A 12,496-nucleotide genomic window follows, 5' to 3' on the forward strand; every position below is an offset into this window, starting at 1 on the left:
ACAGGTACCTGAAATTTGTAACAGCTACCAAAAGTGAGAGATTTTAAAATAGAAAAGGAAGAAGAAAGGAAAAAAGAAAAGATGAGAAGGTATTAGAAGTGAGTGGCATGCAGAAGGGACCAAGGAAAACGGCTAAAATCTAAGTAGATGTTAAAAAGAAGAAAATTTGGATTGTTGGTAACTACAAGATGTGTAATGACGTATATGAAAACAAGCAGAATGAGCTCGTGATTCTGGCATACAAGGTTATGCAGGTTAGAGTTGAATACTGAGAAGTGAAGTGGGGGGGAAAACAGCATGAATACTGTTTCACCTCAGAGTTATGAAGGTGTGCTTTGGTATCTTTACATTGTGAAATCTAGTGAGTGGGTTTCTTCTCTATGCCAGATTATCCAAAACTGAGAATCTCCTGCTCCTTTGTAATCCAAACCCCATGAAAAAGAAAGTCAGGAATCCTAAAATTTTCACCATCAGTATTTAACTTATTAGTTTATAATTTCATTCCTTGTACATGCTCCAAATAATTTAAATTCAAGATCAATTAGCAGTGATAAAAAACAGAGTTTAAAATTATTAAAGAATTTAAAAACAAAACGTTCAGTTTACTTAAAAAATGCACTTGCTGGAATCTCCTGGCACACATTACAAGTCTATGTTCTGGTGTTCAATTCAAGACAAACAAGAATTAACTATGCTATTAAGTTAAACATAAGCAAGCTATGGGCAATAAAGAAGCAATAGAAACTCATAAAATTAATACTAAGGCCAAAGATTCTAGGATTCCATTAAAATCTTTAGAATTTCAATGTGGCACATGGGTCGTGCGTGCATGTGCTAGAGTGTGCACATACCATCTATGAAGCCAGAAGAAGTCAGCTTTTTACGATGCGTACGAGCATAATCCTGTAGGTTAGGTGCACTTGAAGAACCCCCGAGAACTGAGGTGCTAAACAGGCCCGCACAGTGAGACCCTGATGGGAGTTAGAGAAAATACATACAACAACCAGGTGTTCGTCCATTCACATTGGGGATGCATGCAGCATGCAAGCACATGGCTCTTACCACACAAAAGGCAGCTTTTGGCAGTGCCTTGGACACGTTCACAATATGCTTGTAATGTCAGAGTGGGACTTGTAGGCTGAAACTATCATAATTTATTGTGCTTCTACTCATGAAACAGCACACTCTGTTATATGTGCAAAGAGAGGACTGGCTTTAACAAATGAGTTCTTGTCCTGTTTTCACTTTTGGTAAAAAAAAGTTACCAGTTAGCATCAATGTAAACATAAACAAAACAACAAAACAAAATGAAGATGATGATGATAATGACTGATGATGATGATGATGATGTGAAAGTTGCGCATTTGAATACCTGTATTCCTGAAACAAATATAAACTGGAAAAATGCTGCTCATTGCTTTCATCCAAATCAACCTTTCAGATGACAGGCTGCTATGAAGTACTCATGCAGTTCCACAGACTTATTATGTGGAAATAATTCTAACCCCAACAAAATCTTAAATTGGAAATACTCTATTCATATTTCAGCTACCATTATTAACAATGTTACAAACTGAAAAAACTGAAAAAAACTGAAAGTTTCATCAAGTTTAACTAGACTTCCTTTCCCAAGAAGACTTTTGCACAGCTCCATGCAAGTGACAGTACTTTGTTACAAATCATGCATTCCTGCCACTAGAATGGGAATTTAAACAAATCACTGACAGCCACAGATAAAAATATAAAAATAACTTTTGTAATCATCAACCATTAATGAAACTTACATACAACAATGAACAAAATGGGAAAAAAAGTTGCAAATTTTTCCTTTACATTTTACTACTAGTTGAAAGGAGAATCAATTTTTCACTCAGAACTTTTACATTTTAGATGAGTAATGACAAATTTTTTTTTTTTGAAAACCAGCAATACTTCCTTTCATTACTTATAACAGTCCAATGAGGGGAAACATTACTAGCACATGTGAGCAATCAGCCAAAATACATTGGTGCCTGGTCTGTGGCAAAAGCCTTTCACAACAAATATAATACCTTAATCTACATGGAAATCCATCAACTTCCACAAGCCATATTGTGTCACACAAAAGAATATTCATTTAACTTTAGCAAGCACATAATAAAATCCAGGACTTCAGTAAACAAGAGCACCTGATTGTATGCATTTTGCTATGGGAAAAATATAATGGGAAGAAAAGTGCCACAGAAAGATTAGACATACGAAAACCCTGTATCTTTGCAAATAAAGGAAAAACTACTTCTAAGTTTATGCATCCAGGTGATGCAGTTATTTATACTTATTATTTCCCATGAAAAGACACAGAAAAAAAGCAATATTGATTTACAGCAGTGCGTGACGTCATTTTTTTTGCACGTGAATCATATGTATGCCTATTTTAATAAAGCAATAGAAAAGCACCACTTGAATTAAGAGAATTTTAAAGAAGCCTTTGAATTATAGCATGATTCAAACTAACGCTGAAAAGAAGAAATTAATTTTATGAGAGGAGTATGTGCAAAACCCCTGATACTATCAAGAAACTTTATGTTTGTTCCCCATGCCCCTCCCCTCAGAAAAGTATCTTCACTTTCATCAATTGCCCACAATAGGAAACAGAAATTTTAAAGAAAAGTGTTTTAATGGTTTACAGAGCAGGCCGTTTTAATCCATAATATTCTTGCAAAATCCAAAAGCTCAATCAGAAACTACATTATCTTAAAATTCTGCTTTATGTTAAAAACAATCCTATGTACCTGTTGTGAGCAGTACGAAATCAGTAGTATGAAGGGTGTCAAACAATTTGTTCTTTTCAGTTATAACTTATTTTAAAATTTTGTTGCAAAAAAAATTGTCCAGTCCATAGGCAGACACTCACCATATGTTATTAATAACAAGTACTATTGGGTCCTGTTAACAAAAAAGCTATTCAAAGAATATACAACTACAGAGAACAGCAGGCAGATGAAAAGCTGATAACATCAAACAAAATTTCAACTGTAGGAACATACCTAGACCACTCTGCTTTTGTTCCAGAATAGTTCTTGGTGTTCGTAAGTTACTATTGCTTTCTGATAGGACCTGGATGTAAGAAACAGAAAAATAAGGGCAAGTAGAACAGCAGCATGAAACATCCAATAACTTGATACAGCAGCCTGTTTCAGACAGACAGGTGTTAATAAGCTGTATGATAAGTGTTAGTAAAAATATGTAAAGGAAACATGAGAGATCATGCAATATCCCCTTCTGAAGGGAGTCCATTTCACATATGAGTTCCTTGCAATGAAGTGGTGCAAAGCAAGCATTCAGAATGAGAAAGGACACAGACCAAGACTGATATGAAAACGAACATTTGAGACATTTTATTTCATTTTACCAAATGCACTTTCCTAAACTGCGCCTGTATTGAAAAAAGGAGGGAGGGAAGGAAAGACAGACAAGCTATTGAGGACACCATACGATCACTGACCATGCACAGGCTCAATCAGTATAATCTTCAGATGCTCACAGCCTTTGCTGATATAAATTTTTCCAATGTATATAATTTTTGAATCTTCTACAATAAATCATTAAAATCTTCAAACTAATAGGATATAGTTACAGAACATCATCCATTGTCCTACATGTAAACAATATCTTGACATTCTGAATAGCTTTAGATCTTCACTGGTACTTCCAAAACATTTACTGTTTCTTTTTTTCCCTGCTTTTCCCTCACCCCCCATTACAAGGAGCAATCTTCAAAATATAGTATGAGTCAATGGATGATGTACTGTGTTGGGAGTTTCAGATACCTTCAGATATAGATGGCAAGAATTATTAGTGCTAGAGATTTTCCCCTGCAATAGTTAATACCAGGCCACTGAAAATATGATATATGCAAAACAAGTCTTGAATAGCAACATGAAGTACCAAATAAATTATTTTAAATGGAATCAGTTGCAATTATTATTTTTTTAAATTTACCTACCACCAAATTAAGCAATGCTGGTTTTAAAGTCTTAAAGGACAACTAAACCAAAGCATAATTCTCTTTCATTGGGAAGTACACTAAGTCTTTTTTACTGTGGTAACATTTGTAATTCCTATAAAGAAACCAAATGTTTATGAAAGCGTGTAACACATTCAGTTGAAAAACATGCACTTGGTCTTTTCCCCCCAAACATTCTTGGCACGTAATTTTAAAAAGTGGAAGGTATTGCTTGAAACATAATCCATAACAAGGGATTAGATGTCCTTAAAGACAGTTTTTGCTTGGAATGCATAAAATGTTTAATGAAGTAAAGTTTAAAAACCTGTTGCCATGAGCCAAAAATACTGGATGTGAAAGCCAGTGATTTAGGGGAGACAGGGGAAGAAGTGATTTGTTCCCCTGATCTGCGTCTTCGACGCCCAGTACCCACACCACTGGTGTAATGCAGCCAGGTACCAATACACTCTGGGCTAGACACACTCAGGGGGCTCTCTTCCTGGAAGTGAGAAAGGGGGCAAAAAACAGCAAAGCATGCAAAGTTAGATTCAACAGAGCCAAATGAACAGAAAAGAAAAAAAACCCAATCTGCTTGCATCCTTTTGCATACTACCTTTAAAACTACCAAACAGCAAAGAGCGAAGAGTAATAATCCTATATTACAAAGTTATCCGTTTCACTCTTATATCTTCATAACTATACCTTTTACTACAACACTAAAATCAAATTTCTAGTAGACTAATATTAGATATGAGAGAAAACATTTGTTATCAATAATTGATTCGTAATTTTAAGAATTTTTCACATGTTGGAAGCAGAACTTCTGTTACCCTTGACATACTGTTTAATAATTTTTCCCCTCCTAAGTACATTAAACTTTCCTATTTATTACTTAATAGTTTCCATTTCTAGTCTATAAGCTTATCTGAATGCTTAAATTTAAATTTAAGAATTTCTTTTGAGACTTTACAGCTGACTCACTGATAGTAGCACCAAATTGACTGGTAGTAGTTTTCCAAACTTAAAAATGTCCTAAAAGTTATCTGATGCTGGACACCTTATCAGGACTTCAAGGGAGTGTCAGGCTAAGCACCTCCCCCATATCTACATCATTACATATCATTAGCAATAACAATCTTTGTAATACAGTTTGCTTCCCGATCAATGAGTTTTACATTCTTGTTTTACCACTATAACTCAGCTTTTTTCTTTTCATGACTCAGTCACAGTTGCATTCCTTCTGTAAATATTGCTGACTATAACGCAGATTAAAATCTACATATAATCTCACACCTGACAGTGTCCTTTCAAATTAACGGACATAGGTCAAAACAGAATTGCCTTACAGGAGGAAAAAAAAGGTGGAGGAGAAGGGGCAGGGGAAAAGAAAAAAAAGAAAAAAAAAAGAAAAAAGTTCAAGGCAGTTGCAGTTTAAGTTGCAGTGACTTTTTAAAATTGCTCCAAAATACTGTTTAGTTTAAATATTCCAAATATTAGTTTTGCAGATTTCAGTAGGCCAGATAGAACTTCCTATATTACTTATAAGAAAAATATGTTCTACAGTGTATGTTTTCTCTAAATTGGCTATTTCCTTCCAAGAAATAAGCAAGCTCTGAATGCTGAAACACATCCCATTTTAACATATATTATCTGTACAGTCAAAATTTGGCAATTTGTGCTTTTGATATCTTGTGAAAGTTAACTTCTATACAGTTTATGAAAATGGTTGAAAGTCTGAAGTAATAGACTTTTAAGCTGCACATAAGTGAACTCATAGCTAGGAGGGGAGTTTGCATGATCATTGCAAAAACAGCTTTTAAAAATCAAAAATATTGATGTTGTGAGCATTTGTTTATGAAAAAACTTGGAAATAGAAAATGTAAGACATTAACATTTATTATGTCTGTTAATTTATGGAAGTCATGTGAAGTTATACAGATATCCTTACAGAAGGGAATCATGCAACTTTTTCTCTCCATACTGTCAATAACAAAGTGATTTCCCAATTTGTAATACTTTTACTGCATACAGACAACTCTTTCCCAACACAAACATGAAAGAAAAAGCTTTTGGTATGAATCTTCATTTCTGATGGTTTTAAGCAACTGAAAATGAGGCAAAATAAGATGCTGTTAGTCTGCTTCTAGCATTAATATCACAGAAGTGCTTCTATGTACCATCTGAATTTCCACTCAACCATCCCAATGGTATCAATGATACAGCTGTGCATACCCCTCACCTCTGTGACATTAAGCCATATCTGTGAAGCACACCTAGATGTCATGGCTTACAACACAGCAAACTAGATTGTTCAAGATGTTACCTACAGAATTCATGAACAAACGCCAGCCACTTAAAAAGAAAGCTTCCACTTTATCTTTCTTACCTTCAAAAGCTTGACAAGTGGAGTCACTTTCACTCCACATGACAGCAAATACAGCAGAAGATGTCTCATGTTCTGCACCTCCCCATCCACCCTAATCCCTCTGCTGCCTTTCAGCACAATCACCCTGAATGTTTGCTCAATTCCCAGTAGCAGCTCTCTTGTAAGGATGAATAGAAAAGCAACATATACTAGTTTGTAGATGTAGGTTTAGACTGAGTCTTCATTTTCAAATATCAACTTTTCTAAAACAGCTTTAAAAAAAGGAAGTAAGTCTTATCACAGAATAGTAATAATTAAAAAAAAGCATCCCTTCAGAGAAATTACTGCCATGGAGGATTTCCCACTGAGTAAGGGCAAACCTTCTGTGAGATGTATCATGCTGGTTCTGTATAATCAAAAGCAGAATTACATTTGGTTTTGTTTTCTTAAAAGCAAGCAAAAGTTAATATCTTTGAGAGAAATTATCTGGAACACAAACACTTACTTCAACAGAACCAATCTTCCTGGATCTTGGAAGGGGTGACTTTCTGTGTATGTGAATTGGGTCGGATACCATTGGCTTGAACATCACTACTGATCGATCCGTTTCATCTCGTTTAGGAGCATGTACCTCCTCATCACTATCATTTCTATGAGATGTTTTCTTTGAGCCTTCATTCTACAGAAAATACATAATTCATTCTTAATTTCTCTGCACACCTTCAAACATGTAGACAGAAGTGGCCCTTAAATAAATATTCCACATAAAGATAAAACAAGCTGATTTTAAAAATACAATATGTAAATCACATATTTTGCTTTGCTCACATTCCTTTCTCAAAATGCAGTCATAACTCCACTTACCTGACCATATATCTTGGAAAATATCAATCCTTCCTCAACAATATGTATTCATAAACATCCCAAACTACTTTCTTAAATATATCTTCCAGTTCCCAGAGTATTATTCATGTGACACTCTGACGTTGATATCACTTAAGAGTATTTTGTATTTATAGTAAAAATTCTGGCAAAACTTTAGAACATTCAAATTGTCTGTGTCCTTCACCTCAGTGCCCATTCAAAATAGAAAATATTGGGACTACTTATCTTTTACTGCATGTTTTTCTACCAAAAGAAAAACCCACACTTGTTTTTTTTATATAACATTTTTAAAGTGTTTATTTTAGGTATGTCCATATCCAAAAATCCCTAAGTTTTGCTTTATAGAAAGGCATAACTATTACCTCTCTGGAGGCAGGTCTGTATCCATATCCAGATGGTAAATTTTTATCTTCCTCACAGCCTTTCGCTCCTGGACTGAAATGCAGCTCTACATGAAAACGTTCTTCTGAAGAAAGTTCCTGAAGTAAAAGAATAGGTTTAATACTTTAATAAATAGCTCAGCGCTACTAATTTCTGAAGATATTTATCCATTTTAAAGTACCTTGTTTGGATCCTCATAGAGCATGATAACAATCTGTGTCATGTAATTGAGTTCATTGACCACATTTAAGTAATCCATAGCTCGTTTCCATTGTTCATCTTTTGATTCCTTATTGAGGAAAAAAAAATCAACAAGTAAAACTCAGCTGTTTTCTTTAAAAAGACTGATGATTTCACTTTTCCTCCATTTACACAGATTTTCATAGCAGAAGTGCAAAGCTCATTATAGTTAAGGAAAATGCAGAGGTACAATGAAAAAAACTAATTATGAACCTCCATGAGTGACGTAAAATTGCTGATCCAATGACTGAAAAGTGAAGAGCAAACTTTTCATGTTATTTCAGTGTGTCTTTCATGTTTTTTTGCCAATTATAATATGTAGACAGAGGCACTGTTTTCAATTCTCCTGATGAGAACTGCTAATACTGCAATAAATTAATTTCAGCTAGTATATTGTGAAAAATGTTTTTAGATGTTACACTAACAGAGATATCAGCCAAACAAAGTAAACGAAGCTTTCTAGTATATAGAAGAGGTGCAACCGTCACATCCCAAACTATGTAAATGAACAGTCACCTTTTTCATGCTGTAGCAATGAAACCATTTAGTAACCCACCTTAAAGATAAGTGTTTATCAGACTTAAACTTGGAGTGCACCTGTTGTAGCATGTCACAGAGATTTATAAATGCTTTTGCCATCACTGAGTTTAGTCATCCATTACCAGAAGCAATAGAAAATTTGAAAACCAGTGTATAAGTCAAAAAGTATTTTACAAGCAGATGTAGTGCTGTATATATCTACTCTAAGAGCTTAGTTTAAGTAATTTCTGAATCTGGAAACCTGGTCTTTTTCAGTGTCAAAGACTATCAGATGGAGATAATGAACCACCTTTGTAGTATTCTGTAACAGTACAGGAAAGTAAGAAAATTCACTGTACAGGAGAAACTTTGTACTCTATGAGCAGTCTTGAAATTAGGTAGGGATGTTCTGACAATATGTCAATGGACAAAACCAGTAAGCCAGTGCAAAAGTAAATTCAAGAGAACCCTGAATCATAACTTGAGAATAGAAGTTGAAAGAATTATTGGTGACAACAGAAGACAAAAAAGAAGTATCTGGCTTTTCCACATCTATTTGTGATTCTAACACCTACAGCCAACGGAACACAGCATTACTTTGATGGAAATTAACATGCTAATTAATGTGCAATTTGCACTATGTTTCTGTATAAGTAATAGAAAAAAAAGTGTTTGAAAAAATATGATAAATTTCAAAGACACTTAAAATTTCAATTGATGCAGTCAAAGGAATATTCAGGTTCCTCTCAATATATCAGGGCTTCAACAGAGAAACTTACATCACATAAGGCACCATAACGAAGGGTGGATAACAGAGAGTGGACATGACTCTCACTGGTGAAATACAGCCGGGTACGAACATGCCGTTCTGGGGACATCACACCTCTGGAGTAGCTTAAAAAAAAGAAAACTGTTATTAGACTATGATGTGTCCTTATTTTTAAAATAGCTGTTAATAAAAAAATTAATTATATTTTATAATTTCTATGAGCTAAGAAGATTCTTCAAATTTGAAACCTACAGAACAGCTCTAATTTTTATGGTAATTAATGTAACCATGTAAAGAAGTAACTCGCTTACAGAGGGTGAAGCTTATTTACAGTGTCATCATCTTGAGTTCTCTGAAGGTCAGAACGGATTTTCCTGACTAGAGGAGTGCAGTAACCTTTGGCAATCTCCAATTTCTCAGCTTTAGAAATACCATATTCCTGTGTAAAAACAAATTGACTTTTAAAATTCAGTTAAAGATTAATATGCCTTCTAATTCAAAGCTTCTATTTTAAAGCAAATTAGTCATCTATTAGTTTGCTCTGGCTACAAACCATTTTTTAAACAATTTTACTACTTATGACTAGTGATGTAGCTTCAACTAACAAGCAGCTTGTCTTTTTGCTGTTTGACTTGATATAGACAAAAAGTTTTCCTTCATTAGTTAAACCAAAGAAGTGGATTTACCTTCTGGTATGATAAAGCTCTTCTTCTTAACCATAATATCTATGGAATCATTCTGCCTTCTTGTCACCATCTCCATCTCCTATCCTGCCCCCAAAATATTGTGTTTTTTTCATTTCTTTTTTTTTTCCCTTTCTTTTAACAGTCAATAAAGAGATGCATTTGGTATGCCTTACTTAGTTTGGAGTAAGCCACCCCAGAGACTTCCATTTATGTCAAATAATAACACAAATGGCATTTATGTACAACTGAGAAATTACTGGTGATATTAAATATTGTAATATCATCAATATTTAAAAGTATGTTCTTCCAGGAGCTTCATACTCTCTGCTGCCCATGGTATGAAAGTTAGAATGGATCTTCTTGTTACCCTAGAGAGTAACACAAGCACTCTTCCTTTGCATTATGTAGGCTATAAAGTTTTCTTTGTTTTTCTTCCTTCAGTATGTGTCCTCATTTTTACCTGCTCTTCTCTAATTTTCTATTCAAAATTTCAGCTTCATAGACCCACACACAACAATGCATTCTAAGCATCACTACTGTTTTTGTCTTTCATGTCAAGGAGTTTGAGAGATGGGGGAGGAAGAACTTCCTTCAAATGCTGCATACAATATGGGTAAGCACCTCTGTTACAACACCGTTCTGTAACTGCAGGGACACTTGGGGAGAGCTTTAGTCTGTTCTGTCCTGTTATCACAAATCAACTTCATGACCTGGCACCTCCAAGATTTTAGAGCTAAACAAAGTTTAACAGCTTACAGAGCATGTAAGTTTAACATGTCTACTTCTGGCCTGAAAGTCTATGAAATTTAATGTGTACATTCACATCATGGAATCTTACAATTTTGAAAAAGCAGAAAGAACTTTTTTAATTAAAATTGTTTGAAATTAGTTAAATTGCATAGATTAGGATTAACATTGTCATTTGGAAAGAGCCCAAAAATGAAATTTTTATAAGTTGGAGAAATGAAATTAAAAGCAATTTAAGAAAACAGTTATTCACAAAGGCAACTGTTAAATCTATGATGAATGTGAAAATGAACCCTTTTATTTTAATACACTGCTGTAATGAAGGAGGCATGTTCACACCCTAAGTTTCTAGAAAAATTCACCCTGAACACAGATTAATTATGAATCAAATTTTTCCAAAAAATCCCAGTCAGATTGCTACTGAAAAATATGAGATAATGTTAAAGGCTTCTATGATTGCAAAATGTGGGAATGTCAAAAGAAAATGTAAAGTAGACATTTTCACGAAAATTTTAAAATGCATTTATTCTACACTTTCTTCTATTTAATAACTGAAAATGCTTACCTGAGGAATTACAATGTCAGCTAAAGCCTTTGAAAGTCTATATAATTCCATTGTGTTTTCTAATTTTAAGGATCCATTGTGTTGTACATCATATTTTATACAGTCATAAATATCAGGAATTTTGCTAATATCATATCTTCCATTTTTTGTTTTGAAGTCTTTTTCCAGCTTGGCCCACCTGCGCAGCATCAGTTCTAGAGTTTCACTGTGGTACAGCTGAATATCTGGACAGACATATATCTTTATAAGTAATTAAGGTCATTCAAGTAACAAAAGGACATTTTAATAACATAGTAGTAACAACTGAATCACAGAGGGATCAAAATAAGTTACTATTAAGAAGAAGGGACAGCAGGGCATAAAATCAATTTTAGTGCTGAAAGCATCACAATTACATAGCTCCACTATGATAATAAAACACATTGCTGCAGAAATGCACCACTAGCCCTTAAATATAAGATGTACCTATATAAATTAGCTTTAGTACCATCAATTTTTCCTATTACTTTTGTGGAATGCTGAGTTTCAAATAACTAAGACAAGAATTTCTGCAAATATTGCAATTTCTGAATACCAAAGAGCCCTTACCTGCAATACAACCACATGTTCCTCATGCTTTTTATTTCAAAGCTATGCATTTGAAATCAGACAGTGAAAATACTTAATCATTGGTTGACTGATGTTCTGCTAAAAGCGAGTTTAGTGTAGAAGTTACATTACAATTCTCTTTCATGTATGTTAACTAGAGAAACTAAATACAAGCACAAAAACGTTTCAGTACCTGCAGACTTTGGGTCTTCCATTCTCTGCCTGATCTGAGAAGTCAAACTCTGTATCAAATAATAGACCTTGTCACATGTCTTTACAGGATTTTTAATAACCTGCATTGATTTTATCAGTGAGAGGCTTCCAGATGGAGTGAGCTGCAATTTGAGATAAACACAAAATTAAATTAACAGACTAGATTTGAAAGACCTGGTGAGATAAGATGAAACAAGTCAAAGATAACAAGTACTGGAGAAAAAGAACTCAAGCAGGTTGCTATGAACATTTTTAATAATTTATCAACTATCTATTACCTTTGAGGCATTAAGATCATTCACCAAAACATGGTACCATTTACTAGAGATTCAAAGGTAATAAGAAATTCATAGAGCAACTAATTCTATACAGTAAATGTGAGTAACTACAAGAATTTGTAAAACCGTTTCTTTTATTCCAAGACAGGAAAATTGGAAAGATGTTTAAAACTTCATATATACTTAGCAAGCTTCCATATCTTCAAGTAACTTCTGTATTCAAAAGCTTACGGAAGTAATTCTGTTAGAAATGTTGTCATTAAGCTACACGCTTC

General features: G+C 34.1%; 1 protein-coding gene across 16 annotated transcripts in view; it reads right to left on the reverse strand.

Moving 5' to 3' along the window:
- PPIP5K2 (diphosphoinositol pentakisphosphate kinase 2) overlaps window positions 1–12,496 on the reverse strand; it is a 48,074-nt gene that overhangs the window by 7,568 nt on the left and 28,010 nt on the right. For 10 of the 16 annotated variants that reach the window (XM_054287998.1, XM_054287968.1, XM_054287975.1 and 7 more), the window contains exons 18-28: window positions 11,924–12,065; window positions 11,143–11,366; window positions 9,456–9,583; window positions 9,155–9,269; window positions 7,798–7,905; window positions 7,598–7,714; window positions 6,856–7,029; window positions 4,311–4,484; window positions 3,392–3,415; window positions 3,027–3,096; window positions 852–971 (exon numbers count right to left, since the gene is read on the reverse strand). In XM_054287998.1, coding sequence (XP_054143973.1) covers window positions 852–971; window positions 3,027–3,096; window positions 3,392–3,415; window positions 4,311–4,484; window positions 6,856–7,029; window positions 7,598–7,714; window positions 7,798–7,905; window positions 9,155–9,269; window positions 9,456–9,583; window positions 11,143–11,366; window positions 11,924–12,065 — 1,396 coding nt within the window. The remainder of the gene's footprint in view (window positions 1–851; window positions 972–3,026; window positions 3,097–3,391; window positions 3,416–4,310; window positions 4,485–6,855; window positions 7,030–7,597; window positions 7,715–7,797; window positions 7,906–9,154; window positions 9,270–9,455; window positions 9,584–11,142; window positions 11,367–11,923; window positions 12,066–12,496) is intronic. The other 6 variants (XM_054288028.1, XM_054288012.1, XM_054288059.1 and 3 more) reach the window with 4 other exon arrangements.

The sequence above is a fragment of the Melozone crissalis genome, unplaced genomic scaffold (genome assembly GCF_028551555.1).
Source record: "Melozone crissalis strain CALT ecotype California unplaced genomic scaffold, PUWL_Pcris_2 ptg000005l_1, whole genome shotgun sequence".
In the NCBI taxonomy this organism is placed as follows: domain Eukaryota; kingdom Metazoa; phylum Chordata; class Aves; order Passeriformes; family Passerellidae; genus Melozone; species Melozone crissalis.